At 47.7% G+C, this 16,661-nt stretch overlaps 1 protein-coding gene across 16 annotated transcripts in view; it reads right to left on the bottom strand.

The window, feature by feature from the left end:
* LOC122535993 (transcription factor SPT20 homolog) overlaps positions 1–16,661 on the bottom strand; it is a 224,753-nt gene that overhangs the window by 94,702 nt on the left and 113,390 nt on the right. For 14 of the 16 annotated variants that reach the window (XM_043667980.1, XM_043667982.1, XM_043667981.1 and 11 more), the window contains one exon: positions 4,740–4,847. The exons of 1 other annotated variant lie outside the window; for it this stretch is intronic. In XM_043667980.1, the coding sequence (XP_043523915.1) occupies positions 4,740–4,847 (108 nt within the window). Of the gene's footprint in view, positions 1–4,739; positions 4,848–14,097; positions 14,338–16,661 lie in introns of those variants that run through there. One more of the 16 variants, XM_043667979.1, reaches the window with a different exon arrangement.

Here is a 16,661-nt window from a genome sequence, read left to right as displayed (position 1 = left end):
CGGCAATCCGGTGCAATTAATGTAGCCACTAGCTGCCTCTCGCTCGAGCCAATTAAACATTCGCGATTGCCGTGAAAAGGAATCGCCTCGGATGTTAAAAGGGAATTAAATTCCCAGGGGCATTGAGCCCGGTAGTTGGACGAAAAAAAAAAAAGAAAAGAAAAGGAATCTCCTCCTCCGATAAATAGTTGGAAGGAGAGGAGAGAGAGAAAGGAAAACAAGACTGCATCAAGAGAGAATTCAGTTTCCGCCGAGTAACTTTTCACTTCCGGTCGAGTCGTCGATTCGCGTCGAGGATTTTTGGAACTCGTTTGGAAATCGATTTGGTAACTTCGCACGGTAATCTGTATTTCCGTGGCAAATTCCCGGCGGGGAGAGACAGAATAACGAAACGTGCGAGCCGAACGGCTGAAAAATCGCAATGAAGATAAGCGAGGAAACGGCAGAAACGTCGGCTACGTGAGGTACATTGTCCGTCGCCGAATCTAGGAGGTTTAATCTATCATTACGCGGCGGAGAAGGAACAACCGTCGGGGGCGAAAAGCCGCGGGTAACTAGCGGCGAATAATTAATAAATGCGAGGATGCATTAGTATGCGTGGCGTAGGATGAGTTCGTGCGGGCCGTGAAGTCGGATGAAACGCGGACGCGAGACCGTGCCCGAGAAAGAGAAAGAGGGAGGGAGGGAGGGAGGGAGAGAGAGACAGAGAGAGAAGCACAGAGTCGCAGGAATTATAAAATAATAAAGAGAAAATTACGTAATGTGGAGGATCAGATGAGAATTAGAGGACAATGTAGACGGGGTAAACCAGCGCCGTCTAACGGGCTAGACCACCTAGAGGGAGGAGGTGTGGGGTGTGGATGGGAGGGTTGGAAAATAGGGAAGGGGAGAGAGACGAGCAAAGGAGTGGAATACGGAGGTCGAGGACCAGACGTCTTAATGTCTGCATCGTTGAGAATGCGTCCCTTGCGCATGACTAGCTCTCCTCCGCGAGCTTACTATCCTTCCGATAAGAAGCTCCGTTTTCGACGGAATAAACTCGAAACCATTTTCGAAATTCTTCTCCTCTCCGTTGAAACACAAACGTCTCGCGCAGCGGAACGGCGAGGCAATCAACGAGGGAACCGTCGTATCCTTCTGTTGGAAAGATCAATGGAATCTTGGGAGAATTCATTAAAGAAACTGGTGGCATGAGGGAATCACACGAAAATTTATCGAACACGTAGAAGGCGCGATCTTGTCCGCCTTCGCCGCTAATCGGGCTTCCTAATTAGTAGTCAGACTACGTACAGCCGGCTGCGACTTTATAAATGGTAACAATGTTATGTAATTAGGTAAAAAGTTCTGTAATCAAGAAGTAGATCTTCTCAGGCGCGGTGCTCTTTGTCTCTCTCTCTCTCTCTCTCTCTCTCTCTCTCTCTTCGGCTTGATGCCGAAGTCCGGAGTCCTCCCCTCTCATTCGTATTAAAATAGTCTCGCTAGGAAAGCGTGCGTTGTGCCCTGCATATCTTAAAACCCAGGGGTTGCAAGTGAGAGAGAGAGAGAGAGAGAGAGAGAGAGAGAAAGTCTGGGGCTAAGATCCGCCATCCCCATCCGGTTCTGATTTTTCTTGCGATTCATATTGCCAAGCGGACGAAAGAGTACTCCGGATTACGTTCCAAGGAAGACCGTGGCGTTTTCAACCCCCCCCCCGGTTTTTAAATTTCGCCGATATTTCCGCACGCCTCGAAGAAAAGAAAAAAAAAAAAGAAAGAAGAAAGAAACATTTCTTCGCCCCTAGAGCTGACGGAGCGTGCGTGGCGAGCAGTTTATAATACCAACGCGAAATTCACCGGGTTCTAATCGCGTCTACCGATCGGCCGCGATAAATTCAACCGCCTTTAATTATTTCGCAAGGCGCGGAGAGAACCAGCGCGGCCGGTTTATTCGAGCGGTTACAATGTTTAATGAAACAGGATCGAACGAGGCACGGCTAGGTACAACGTTTGCACGTGCACGATCGGCATTAGTCTTGCCGATATCATCGTATCGGTCGAGGATCATTCGCGAAGTCAACGAAACCACGCCGAAACTGTTGACGTCAGCCCTTCCAGCAAAGAATATACTCGTACTGAGCCGACCGATGATCTCATTGTCCAACACACATACGCAAGCGTAACTAGCCCCCTCCGAGTCTTTTTCGCGTGTATATCACGGGATCGTGCCGCGTTCCTGGCAAACACGTGTGCGTTTCTCGGGCTTCTTAGAAAACGGGCGAGCGAATACGTGTTCCACGTCGCATGCATAATTTCCCTTCTACGGGCAACTTCTTCTTCCCGTTGCCGGACGAATTATCACGCGCGTCGCCTTGGAAAAAGTCGCCCGACTTTTCCTTTATCGAACGCGGGGAACTTCGCGCAGCAGCGGAGGAGTAAAAAGAAACGAATCGAGTGGCAGAGATTTGGAACGGGTAATGTGGAATGTATTGGAGAGCTCGGTGTTCCTTCTGTACGCGAGCCAATACGCGAATGATGGAATTTCTGGATTCTACCGTTCTATGAAACTAAAACTATCCACTGGGAAATAAATCAAAAAATCGCCGAATCTGAAAATTCTATAAAATTCCTGTCCAAAAGAAATTGTGGATTTTTCATTTTCTCTGACCACTTCCACGATTACGAGGAGTACGAAATAACGCAAGATTAATTCCTAAAATTTAATTTCCCCGAAACTTGCAACTAGGGTTATTGCACTTTTCTACGTTTAACGATTCAACGAATCGTTTTCGCTCGAATGTGCAAGGACAAATTGCAAGGTAAGTTCGATCGCGATGCACAGACGATCTCAAGCGGTTTACACGACTGCGTGCAAAAAGGATACGTACGATGTAGGTAGCATTGTATCGGCGTACTGACACACCGAGACCGAACGATTTCAATAAACAAGCCTGACGCACACGTACGTGCAAAGTGGCACGAATGGTTTTTTCCTAGAGTCGGCTACGTGCGTGGGCAGTATCGGCTTTGCTTCCCTATCGCACGTAAAAGCCAAGATAAACATTATTTATTTTTTTTTCGTGTTTTTCTCTTTCTCTCTCTCTCTCTCTCTCTCCTTCTTTCTCAACCGCGTGTATATTGATTATAAACGGGCGTGTGGGCGCGTGTACGTGTAATTCGCGCGCGTTGTGTCGCGCGCATAAGCATCGGTGAATGAAGACGTTGTATCGCAATAAGACGATGCACGGTTGCCATTCGATAAAACAAAATCCGGCGGACATTCGAACGCGGATATTTGCTCGCGGATCGTCGATGTAAATCGCTGGTAAAATACGACGAAGGCCCGGTTACGTTAACCACGTTGGCGATTGCGTGTTACGTTTGTTCCTCGTTGCTTCGTATCGCGTACGATTTAGATTGCACGTCACTCTCCGTTTATTTAACTTTGCCAGCACGCGCATTATTTGCGTTACAATACAGCGTTTACGTCACGGAGCCCCTTGGCATTTGGTGAAAATGTGCATTCTTTTAAATAACGATATATCAAGTTGCCGTTTCGCTCGAGAGTAAACGGGTAAATAAACCGTCCGTATGATCCAATCGCGTTGTGATGCAAATTTCACGGGTATCGTCGCGCTCACGTTGAACAATTCCTTTGTCCAAAACACGTAAACGATCATTACGTCGGATACAAAGCCGAAATTATCTGCTGCAGGCCAGATAATAACATCTAGCGCTTGAGACTTTCCACCGATCTTGCCGAATCCCTCGATTTTACAATCCCCGTTCGCCGAGCGATACGAGGGATGGAGAGAGAGAGAGAGAGAGAGAGAGAGGGTAAAAAAAGGGAGAAATTACTTTGGACGCGTAAAGTTTTCCCTAAATCGTAGGACACGTTTCTCTCGTTAAGGGTGGTCGACGGATAAGTAACGACGGCGCGGCGCCGAGTGCCGGCGGAGTGGTCGGTCGAGAGAGTAACAGCGGGACTGGATAGGGTGGGCGCGCGAGTTAGGTGGTGGAGGACGCGGCAGCAGGCTGGAATTAAATAAAAATAAAACGCGAGATAATAACGTTAGCGAAGGAACCGAGAGCCCAAGACAAATAGCCCAGGGAAAACAAAGCGTATTATAAATACCGGGTGACAGGACGAGTTGGTGAGCGGGAGAGTGAGCGGTGCGAGCGAGCAAGAGGGTAGTTTTCAACGGGGCCGAGGCGGCCAGGAGAAGGAAAAAGGGGGGTCGGTCGGTGGTTGGCAACGACGACGACGACGACGACGACGACGACGACAACGACGACGAGAGGACGATAGTGGCCGTGTCGTGTCCTGCGAGAAAGAGAGAAGAAAACGCTCGGAGGAAAGCAGCCAACGATGCCCCTCTAGCATTTTTGCTACCTGCGGACACAATGAGTGGCCGGATTTCTTTTTCCGCGGTCGTTACTCACCCTCCCGCCGAGGGATAGTATTCTTATCCAAGCCGGAATTACAAATTTCAGACACCGAGCCCTTGTGTCGGACAGGATTCTGACTGCGCGTTATATTCTTCCTCCAAAGTGGCTTTGCTTCGCGCGCTCTCCTTTTACAATTACCCTCTCGCCCGCTCCCCCTTTTTTATTCACTCTCTTTCCCCCGTTTCTTTCTCTCTTTCTCCCCCTACTCTCACGTTTCTCCCTTTCACGTTCTTCATTCACTTTTTTTTTTGGCGTTCAGACAGAAAACCGACGAAACATGTATCACGGCGAGTGCATGTATCATGGGTTACTCACACTGGGACGAGCGTGGCCGCGCGGATTCAGCTGCCAAGGAACCGTCGAAGGTTGGAACTGCTCCTTTCCCCACGAACCGTTGTCGAACGGATTCTCACCGATGTGTCCCTGCAATGAAAAGTTCACCAATCAGTATCGCCACGATTTTAAACATTCCAGTCAGTCGTATCTTTCACTCTTCCACTCTTTCACTCTTTCACTCTCACCAATCAGCAAATTCGAACGAAATCACAGCGACACGGCTGCTTTCTTTCGATAGAACGGTTCGTTAACGCGAAGAAGGGAAGAACTCGGCTTCCTCTCCGACAGTTTCGCGAGAAAATATTTATTCCTCGCGCGGTATTTTCCTCCTTCTTCGCGAGGAGAGCGAGCGAATCCCTCTCGCGAAGAAAGGAGAGACATCGATCTCCAAGAGTTCGCAGTTTCCAAAGTTTTCTTTTTTCCTTTTTCCCCTGGATGTTCGTTCACGCAGCGGCGAGCTTATTTTTGTAATATATTCCGCACCCTACTCGTCGCCCCTTTCTCGACTTTGCACCCCGCGTAAGCCTTATTTTTCTTTTAACTTTATTTCTAACCTAGAATCCTGCCACTGCGAGAGATGGCACGCGCATAAATCAGCCGGTATAATGAGAACACTTCGTCTTCGGCCGGCTCGCCCTCTCGCTCGCAGACGCATCCCTTACGGGCCGGCTATTATATCATTCTTTACTTCGCTCGTGGATTTCTGCCCACCGCGATTATATTAATATTCGTTCGCACGACTCGGGACTTTGCCCTCAATCTCCTGGTCTTCCATCCAACGCGATTTCGATACCTTCACCATACCTTGAGAAGATGATGCTTCGACCTCCCCCAAATGTTCTCTGCTATTTCGTTCTTTGTTCTTTTTCTCTTTCTCTTTTCCTATTTCTTTTCGCAAATTTTTGCTAAGTTAAATCAAACGAAACGAATAGAAAAAGATTCGAAAAGGGAAACAGTTTAATCTAGAAATTGTCTCTAATTGATCTTCCTGATCTTCCGGAAGTGACCGAATGACAGCCAAGGACTACAGAGTACCGCTCTGAAAACGCACACGCAGCGCTGTGTATTTTTTCACCAAACAAACTTTCATTGCGGTTGTTCAGCTAGGCATGTACTTGGTACTCGCTGCACCAGCAATGCCTCGTCAGCGCGGAAGACCGAGTATCGCAATTAGCCGTATTGAATCAGTGGAATTCCTGCATAATCAGAGATCCGTGGAATTAATCGTCGTTCCTATTACGTCCCCGATCGAACGAGCTACAAATCAACGAAGGCAAGCCAGGCGAAACTATATTTTCTCACGAACGGTTTTTCGAACGAATATCGTCCAACAATCGACGATTACCTCGACGAGTGCTCGGGCCGTGTTTCGTCGTTTTATTGCGACCGGTGTACAAAGAGACGATGTTCCGCTCGCGACGAGGTACAAGGCAGAAATAAACAGTGGCGGCGGAAAATAATGAACCGGATAGCATATATAAATACCTTGGGCGACTATTGAAGCACATTGTGCGCTTCATTTGCATGAGGCAGCCGCGTTCTCGACGCGCAGCTGGACATACACGCGACAAAAGAAACGCGCAAACAAAACACGCAACGCGGCCGCGTCGTGTGCCATGCAGAGGCCTAAAGTTTCGCGTTCCACCTTCTCGACCATCGGCGATGCATCCGATGCATCCGGTGTCAAAGCAGCTTCGACGCAAACATTGTTTCATCTTCGTTCTTTCAGTCGTTGCGTTCTTTCGGTCGTTGTTCTCATTCGTCTTTGTCTCCGTCTTCGTCGTTCCCCCACTGTCCTACATACCTTGTTTTCGATACACAAGGCGCGTTGTGGATGCAATTAGCGAACGAACGCGATTCACGTCGAGAATTTGTTGCCACGTGGACAGATGGATGGATTAACGAGCGACGAGCGTGAGAGGAGCGCATAACTTGCCCGATTTCGACGATGCGTTGGTAGCGTGCACGAACGTTCGCGAGCCGCGATGAACGATAAGCGAGCAGTATCGAGTAATCGACTCGAACGCGGAGATTACATTTGTCGGAGATTTGACGGATCTCCCACTACCGTTGCGTTGACAGCATAAAGGTTACGTGTATAGATAAGATATTTAAAAATAAATCTCCAAAGGGCGAGGGAAAAAAGCAGCACATTTAGTCTGGTATAAAAGCGTTCTTAACACTTAAATCTAACGTGCAATGTCAAGAGGAGAGATTTTCCACAAGCGGGCACATCGAGATGTTTCTCTCGGAAATATTGCCAGTAAATTTTTACGAAAATGAAATTCCAATTGCCGTTTAGTTTCCCTCCTTGCAACTGCAAGCTGACAATTAACAACGAAGACAATACCGAGAAACAATTGTTGAGGAAACAATGCATCGTTCAGTTCAGGGAATCCCGGAATGCGTGCAAGTGGTGCAGCATCGTGAGGCTTTGGAAATAACGAGTTGGTATTATTTTTCACTCGACAGGCAGAATTTAATTTGTCTGCCTGCCAAATACGACGTCACGAATGAGACAATATCGAGAGAAGGTTCTTCGAAACGTCGAGCGGCGAGAATGTAAAAATGTAAAGAAGGGCGTAAAATTAGTATACAAGGCGGAAATATAAACGATGATCGACGAAGATTACTCGGGGAGTTCCTTGTAAGATAGTCTCCGGCGAAATGAAACGTTTTATCAGTCGGTCTCGTGTCTGCAAAGGGGCTGGCGAAGGAGGACGGTGACGGAGGCGCGAGAGAGCCCAGTGATTGTAATCATATTTTCAGTGGGGACGGATTTATGCAACGCACCGCGTCGTCTCTGTACATAAAACGCATTTAAAATTCTCCAGGCAGCCGGGAAAGGTGGCTGCTGTCCCTGTCGATGGAACAGCCAGGCCGGGAAAGAGGGGGAGGAGGCGGGAGGAGTGAGGGGTGAGAGGGTGGCGGAGCGCCGCGGGGGTTGTAATTGGCAATATCTATCGAATTTTACAATAAATCTCACCGAACCCCGAAGGAGAGCCGACGGGGGTGGGGCGTAGCAATAAAACACCGGGTAGTATCGCGAGGGGCTGCCACACCATGCACTTAACGACTTATCTTATCTTGGAATTAGGTCGCGGTTAGAACTCCTTTAATCCGGAACCAGCACGAATGCCAAACGTGTGTATCCCATGTTAATTATAACCCGGAAAATTCACGACGTTGAATGATCAATAGACATTTGCGTTATCTCTATTTTGCGCTGTTTACCGAGGAAAGGTTTGCATTAATAGAAAGATGACTGCGTAGAAAATTTTGACGGGGAGGCAACTCCAATGTTTCAATTTTTTACTGTCACGTATAACGTTGGTTGTTGATCGTGAGAACGGTTTGATTGGTTTTGTCGCAACTGCTAGAGAAGCAGCCCCTCCCCCAATTGGTAAAAGTTTCAAGGTAAATAGACTGGGATATCTTTTGGAAATAGTGGATAATGTGTGGATAATGATTGGAGCGACTAGACCTTGAAGAGAACCAGGCGTTAATATTTATTCTGATTCAAACTGGTCTCAAACGACCCACCGTAGTGATGCAGTCATAGACGTAATTGATGTTGACTTCACGGTTTAGAAAACCGTCGTTTCACGCGCGCAGATAACACAATCTTTTCCGCGAAAACGTTGCCAACACGACATACGCAAGAGCTAGGCCTATCGCTGTCCAAGAAGACAGCAACCTAGAAAAATTGCAACACTTCAGAATTGTACTTTCTTTCGCGAAACTTGAAACAGCCCTTTGCACGTCGGACTCGCGTGGACCGTTCGAACGACGAAATTCACGGGACAAGCAAACGGCTTGAGAGAGAAGGAGTTAAGAAATTTCCAAACACAAGAACGGTATCTGCGGTCCCGTCAATTTTTATTCCCGGCCGTTAAGTCTTGTAACGCCAGCAAATAGAGGCTCGAGCAAGCGGCCGAGCAAACGAGTTACAGCCGTGGGGCCTCTAAAAATAAATATGTTGTTTATTCACAAGTAAACCGGATGCCGTTGTTTGCTTTGGAGCAAATTGTTTTGTTAAGTTTTGCCGTGCGAGAGAACGCGGCCTGTTACGCATATGTATGTGTGTGTGTGTGTGCGCGCGCGCGCGCCTATCATATCTGTGCGCGTGTGTCCTTGCAGATGAAGCGCGAGCGTGTGCGGGAGAGAAACGGTTTACCAGGAGGCGGGAGAACAAGAAAGAGTAAAAAGGAAGAAAGAAAATACACGTGAAGTCAACCATCCTCTCTTCTGTCCGCGCTTTTTCCGGTACGTTTTGCTCCTCCTGTTGCTAGATGCCTCCAGCTGTACGCAGATCCCGACATACATACATATAACGAACAGACCGTTCCCTCACAGCGTGAGCCGATCTCGCGGCCGATCGATCGCGAGATCGCCAACGTGATTAAAATCATTCGGCGGGGTGGGGCGGGAAATTGGAGCGAAACATCGAGTCGCGACTTAATTGTACGAACGAAGGCGAGGAGGAGGAACGATAAAGAGAAAAAAAAAGAAAAAAAAAAAAGAGAAGAAAAGGGCAGATAAAAGAGCGTGAAACGAGGGGTAAAAGTGTTTGTCAACTAAAAATCAAAGAAACAATTTTTCCGCGGACGCTACTTTGCACCCTTCCGCTCGGACGGTACGGAACTTCGGGCGAGCGTTTTGCCGAAATAAAGCGGTAAAATCCTACAAAGGCCGTCGCGCAGAGGCCGGGTTACGCGAACCGTTCTCAAGACCAGAAAAACGTGAACACGAGAGAGGGCCGTGAGAAAATGAGGGAACGAGGAGCGGGGCGGGACAGGGGGGAGGGAAAAAGGAAAAGAGAGATTCAAAGAGGGTGACGGTGAAGAGGAGGTGCAAGAGGTTGGAAAACGCCGTTGGAAGAGTCGAGAACAACGGCCCGGTCTCGTCTACGGGTCGGGCTAATTACAAAACACAATTAAAATGGTATCACGAAAACGGCGCTAAGTAATATCGTTTCAACGGGCACCGAGTCGAGTTTCACCGGACACCCGGTACAGATTCGTAGATTAATGCTCTTTAATAAACAGACCCTACAACACAACGGGTTGTACACCGCTGTTTTTCGCGTCCACTTGCCTTTTTCTGCTCGTTTTTCCGCCTCTCTCTCTCTCTCTCTCTCTCTCTCTCTCTCTCTCTCTCTCCTCTTTCAATCCCTTTCCTTCCTCGCCTTTTATCAACTGTACGCCGCGTGAAAACGCGAACAAAAGAAAAGAGGAAAAACGCTTCACCTTTGCTCTCGTCGACGAGTGTAAATGCATTTTCGTTGCTTTCTACCGCGTCACCGCGTATCGTCATTTAAGCTACGTACATAGCCGCAAGCTTATCTAAGTTTCCACGCTACTTTGCAAACAGCGACCTAACGAAATTTGGCAACGACCGTCCCACCGTCTCGAGGCTCTTCCTCGAGCCGGGAGGAAAAGTTTGATTGGGATATGAATTAACGCGTTGTCCTCGTTGTATGTCACGCGGAGGCGAACCGCCGTCGTTGTTCCAGGCGAATTCCTCGACATATTGTACTTTCACTTTCATAACGAGTCTATTATACGTGATTATTTATGGTAAACGTGCCTGATCAGTTGACAGTTGGTTTATCACAAGTGGTTTCGAGATTAAATCGGAGACGGATATTCAAAACAGATTGTTAACTTTTTACAAGTGACAAAGTTAGAGGCATTCGAAAAATGTTGGTTGGTAGTTTAATTTTGTTGAACAAAAGTCGTTGATAAAACCGTGCGACGTTCTTCGACGTCGTTTGTCAAGTTGAAATTATTTGTAGTCGCTCGCGTTGGTTTTGTTTGCCGACGAATACTTCTGCCGAATTTCGACTCGAGCGTTGTCGTCACCACGAGACACTTGATTAAACACCGTTTGGCGCATACAAACGTCATCGCGTAAATAAAATTAACACGCGCGTCCCGCGTGGCTGTCGAATTTCGAGATCGTGGTCGAAATCCCGATTGAAAAATTAAGTACACAAGTGCGCACGTCTTCAGAAATAAAAACGGACGAGGCACACGAGATCCCGACACGTTGAAGAAATTCTCGCAAATTCCAGCGGACGGTCGCGCATCGCGGAGGGAAAAAACACATGGCACGAGACAAAGCTCGTTGATGGAAAAACAGTGAATGCGCGGAGCAGTTTCATCAGTCAGCTGATTCTGAGAAACTGTGAACCTGACCAGTTCTCTCTCGAGAGGGCAACAGCTTCTCCCAAGGCCGCGCGCTATGAACACTACTGACTGTCGTAGTAACTGTCGTAACCGGGCTTCCGATGACGAAAACCGATCTCTATTTAAAAATTTCACGCGACTAGCCACGCGTATCACCATTATTATGTGTACTTCCCACATCGAGAGAGAAGGAGATATAAAAAGAGAGACGGAGAATTACAAGGTAATTATCAGACGATTTTTTTTTCCAGCGGTTCGCGCAGCGGGTATGCAAATTTATATAATTCGCCGTACGATGATACGTTATTTAGGCTGACCTAAATGCTGAATCGTAAAAGGGGCAGACGACAGAGTAGAGTTTAGTGAATAACCCCTTCTACAGTAGGTAGTCCGGTAATCTCGCAGCTAATCTTGATTTAATCCTTGACACAAGCGCTTAAACGTTCCACGACTAGAATTAAATAGCACTATTTAACACGGTGCCCGGACGGATTTACGCGGCTGCGCCGTTAGATCTACTTTTGCCGCGGGACGTCATGAAAAATAATTGAAATTAGAGAAAAACCAGAATACCGGTTGTTCCGTTAATAATCCACCGAGTAGGAAAAAGATCCGCTCGAGTTGGAAAAAAATTACCAAGAACCGAGTCCGGCTTGAAAGTTTCACACAAGAGAACTTACAATTCGCGTTATTTCGTTTTGGGGCGTGTCGGATGTATCGTGTTTAATAGTAATTTTTATTACGTTCGGTATACGCGCTGTGGTCCTCTGTCGTTTCGCTGCGAGGCGGAGAAAGATGGCAGGCTATCTTGGATATACAACCGGGGACTGTAAACGCGGGCTGTATGTAAATACAGCATGATACATTGGATACTCGCTTATAAACACCCCATTTTTATTCGGCGAGCGTTTCGCCACCCCGCGACCAGCCTCTCTCCAGCCCGTTCGCCCCCGTGGTCCTTAGATAGCGGCTCTCTCCTCTCCGAGAACAACGAGCCGACAACCTATTATTTTGGACTTTTTGCGTCACGTGTGACACCGTCTATGAAAATTCCTCCTGAAAATCGTTCGCATATTTGCGACAGGCAGGATCTCGCTGAAGCTCGGAAAATTCGCTTCGGGAACGATCGCGCCCGAGATATGACTATCGATCAACGACGAGTTTATAGTCCAACGAGTGCGCTTCGTTTAAGGGAAATTTCTGTTTGATCGAGCGTCCCTTCGATGAAAAGGGTCTCCGTGATTTGCCTGATTTTTTCGCACGACCGCCTCTCAATCTCGCGCTAAATCCCACGAGGACCGCCGCTTATACACTGCGAGCAGGTACTCCATTTGGAAAATCGGGCGAACGACGTGCAAATAAATTTTCGCGACGAGAGGAAAAAGACAAGAGCGAAAGACAACGGCGAAACAGATGCGTGGTAATGTTTGGAAGGCGTTGCTTCATCCCCCGCGGAAGCTGCGTCGGAAGTTGACACCCTTGGACTTGATATTCAAGAAGAATTCGACGGCGTCCAATTGAATTTTCAGTCTGGTTTACAGGCTGGTTGACTCGACCGCACGACCTTTTCTCGCGCACGAGTAATATTCACGCGGGTCATCAGGCCTCTTCAAACATCGGAAAAATTTCCCTCGGCACCGTGTGAAAATCCAGGAAGTTACCACTAAAGCGAGGCACGATACAATCGTGAAACAAATACTCGAGATGTTAAGTTCAGCGCCACACAGGCTCGTCAACGAATACGCGTCATAATACCTGTTTACTGTTTGCGATCCCGCGTCGTTCTTGGAATTCCAAAGGGGAATAGCCGAGAATTCAGAGGATTCGACGCTGTAGAATTCGCATGTATAATTCTTGCCGCGCCTTGCGACTCGTTATTTGAAAAATTCGTAAAACAGTTACAGCAGAAATTGTGGAACGTAGGAGAATACCGTGGTTCGTTCCGTGTAAATTGACCGCAACTATCTAGTAGCTTTGAACATTATATTTCTAATATATTGAAAAATATTCATCCCGACTTTCTTGAAAGATACTGATTTCGAAACTTCTGTCTATCGTATCTTAGACTTAGATGGTTTTTTTTTTTTTTTTTCTTCGCAAAACTTGATGCATAAGAAGAAACGAATCGATGAGATACGAGCGAGAGTAAAGAGTAAAGCGAATTTTGAAGAATTTTGAGGAGATAACCAGAGGCAGAGGAGACGTTTCGATCGCCAATGGGATTAATCGCGATCGTTGCACAAATCATAATGATCTATCCAGTGGGAAAATTCGCGCGACACAACGTAGCCGAGGTCACGTAGCCAACGTATATAACGAAACGGGGCGACGCCGCGCAGAGAGTATAACCCGGGGAACCCTGTGTGTATCTCCTTAGCAAAGTCGACGTAAAAATAATGGCGACAGGGCTTACGCGCTTATTTATTATTTCATATACAGGGCCGAGTCGATAACGGGCACGGCGTTGCATTAGCATTTTTTTGTTGTTTAAAAATGAAATATACGGCCTGTTGTCGGCGAGAGACTGGCTCGGTCTAAAGTCGTCTCGCTCGAAGGGGCTCCTGATCTCCAAATAAGTGGCTATACGCGTTCCGGAATACTAAGTCATGCACGGGAAAACTCCGGCGAATGCCAGCCAGCACGCTCGTACCTCGTGCCTCTGCAGTATCGCGATTCTTGCAAAACTTTCGCCGGGAAATTGTTGGTTTGATAGAAAAATACGTGCGAGGGTGGAATCAAGATTTTCCTGCTCTGCGCTGGCGAAACGAACCGATGGATATGAATCTGAACGAGGAACGTGGGAATTTAAAAATTTCTGGACATCGTCGTTCGCCAAGACTACTTTCGAAGACTTCGGATCGTCGAGTCGAGGAAAATTTGAATCGCGCTTCAAAAAATTTGTAAATCCAAATTTCCAACGCTTTTCAAATGATTTGAAGAGTGATCTGAATGAGAAACGAAAACTTGTCGTAACGAATTAAGCGCCGTTCGACGCTGGGCGTTTGGCGGAAGCAAACAGCAGCCGAGAGATTCTCGCTCCGATCCTTTCAGCCTCGGTTGGTGTTGGTCGGTGCACGGAACGGTGTTATTATTTGGAGATCAGACCGAGGCGAATATCTAATTGTAGTAACGACCACGATACGTACCCGCGCCATCTGGCATGCTGTTTTCTCGCGCCGATTTGAAACTGTCTGTGGCGAAAGCGGAACGGCATCGGTATCTGGCAGACAAAAGCTCTGCGACTCTGTCTTCGTGGGCCGGGGTAAAATCTGTGAGGTACACAATCGCTTTCGTCGCTCCTAAACTGTACCAATTACAAACACTGGCGGCTTCTCCATCCCCGATGTTAACTAAACACTAAATACTAACGACACACATCCACACCGTCGTCGTCGCCGCCAAACGGCGGCTACCTACGGGATCCTATGCCGTCTATCCGCAACCACTATCCCACTCTTTCTGTTCCTCCTCTGTTCCACCTCTGTTCCTCTGTCTCTCATCTCTCCCTGCACACCGCCACACCGGCCAACGGTTTAACGGAATGAATGTGTGCTCTGGCTTGCATCGCGAGCTGTTGATTACTCGTTACTGCACTTTGCTGCGCCGCGACCGGCCACGATTCACCGAAGATATACTTGTACGTGCTGCTACGGAATTCATTAACCCCTTCGGCGCTACAAACAGATCCAGTACTTGCTCGTTACTTGCCCGCGTGAGAAGCTCGCAGATCTCGCCGATGTATTTCCCATTTTCTCTCGAGCAATCTTCCTTACTACCTTCCTCACTGCCAGCATCGAGCACCGAGTACTGGTCGGTGTCGTAATTGGATATACACCAGTCACTGAACCAAGCCGTTTGATCAACAGCATTACTCTGGTTTTTTTCACCGATCGTGGCGTTTTTTTTTTTTTTTTTTCTTTACAAGTCGGAGATTGATCGATCGATAGCAGGGAAATCAACGAATGGAGACTTTAACGTTCGAAGGTTACAAAGAAAATCTTTGGAAATAAGATCTGCTTTTCTATTTTTCTATTCCGCATCGAGTGAAGATTTTTCCCGAAACTCTGAGTCTTTTCGGAATCAGTACGCGACTGACAGCTTGTACATATAACAAAAAGAAACAAAAATCAGATACACCGAATCTAATCGGTGTAATCCCATCGATTAAAGCCTAGTGCTCCGGAAAATGCTGCTAAAACGATGATCGAGCGAAATCCTTGCTCCGGGGGAATATTTACATTCGACGGGATTTTCGGTAGACGGTCTCATCAGATTTCGGAATGGATTCGCGGCAACCGTTTGAATTCTTTAATTAAATCGACGAGCCGACGAACAGTCCACGGAACCGGCTATCGGTCGGTCAGTCTATTTCCAAAGGCGCGTTAATTAATTTTCAGGCCGGTGTTTACCCGCGACCATGCAAGGAACTGTGTTTGTTGCCGCGGAGTTCACGGAGCGAGCGGGCGAAACACGTTAGCGGCGAGCAGTGAATTGCAAGATTCCGTGTTTATTGCATTTAACGGATGGCATTGGCCGTCCGCATGCAACTCGAAGTCTGCCAAGCGGTTACGTGTATACTGATAGGCTGTATAGCGGTATACGTAAGTACGTACACTTGCTTCCAAAAATACGCCCGACGTCCGCCGCGCGCTGCAACAAACGTCACGCGAATGAAATCGTCGGGATTACGAGGAGGAAGCTTCCGACGAAGTTTAGATAACGGTAGACTGAAACAAATCTAATATACTTCTTATGGGAGTATCGATAAGTAACTCGACGTATTTCGAGCTTGATATTCGTGTTAACGTTGCTGCAATCTCGCCTTTGCGTTTGCAACGATTTCTGACCATCGAAAGAAATGTACCGTAACTGATTGTTTCTTCGTACAGAGAAAAAGTCAGATGTTGCGGCAATACTTGACAGAACTTGCTGATCTCCGGTGAAAATTACTGCCGAGTCACTGCACTGTGTATTTAAAATAGCACGTGAGACTCTTGTATTTAGGTTGGACGTGTTTGTAAGGAAGCCTAACGCGAAGAAAGACAAGGGCTTTTGCGAAAGAGTGTACGAGTTGAAATAACTATGCACACGATACGCTTGAATCCTGGTCGTGGCCCTCGAGCTCGTCCGCCACACCCTCCCATTTCTAGTATTAAATCTGACCCGATGCAACCCCCACGTTATGCTTTATAGTCTGTGCGGTACACTCCCGGTGAGCCGTGTACGTGCACGTGTACATACCTGCTAGAAGATGGAACGCGGCCATTCGATATCGTGCAAAATTTACCGTGTAATTCGCCTAAACGCCACGGACATCGGCCACACGGGCACACGTATCGTACCACGTTGTACGCCTTCATTTGCATACTCTGTGTACGTCGTGTCGATAACTTAAGAGCGAAACGCCACTACCAAGAAGCAGATCCTTCTTTCCACCTCTGATATAGCGCGCCACCACTAGAGTGAATGGAACCCCTATTGAATCTCGATGGACGGGCGCGTTTAACCGCGGGAACCAGAGTCCGAGACTAATGTAACGAAGCACCGGGAACGGAAGGGAACGGCTCGATCACGGTCGAGAAAAGTCCCAAGCATTCCTATCGTCAAATTTACGAGCTGACGACCGCAACCACTTTCCCTTCGCGCGCGGTGCAACTTCTCGCCCCTCAGCAGCTCGACTCCTCTCGCTACGCTCCTCCTGTCTCGGTTT

Source organism: Frieseomelitta varia, unplaced genomic scaffold (genome assembly GCF_011392965.1).
Source record: "Frieseomelitta varia isolate USP_RPSP 00005682 unplaced genomic scaffold, Fvar_1.2 scaffold_791, whole genome shotgun sequence".
NCBI lineage: Eukaryota > Metazoa > Arthropoda > Insecta > Hymenoptera > Apidae > Frieseomelitta > Frieseomelitta varia.
The sequence above is the reverse complement of the archived record's forward strand: the minus strand, read 5'-3'. Positions and strand labels throughout refer to the sequence as shown.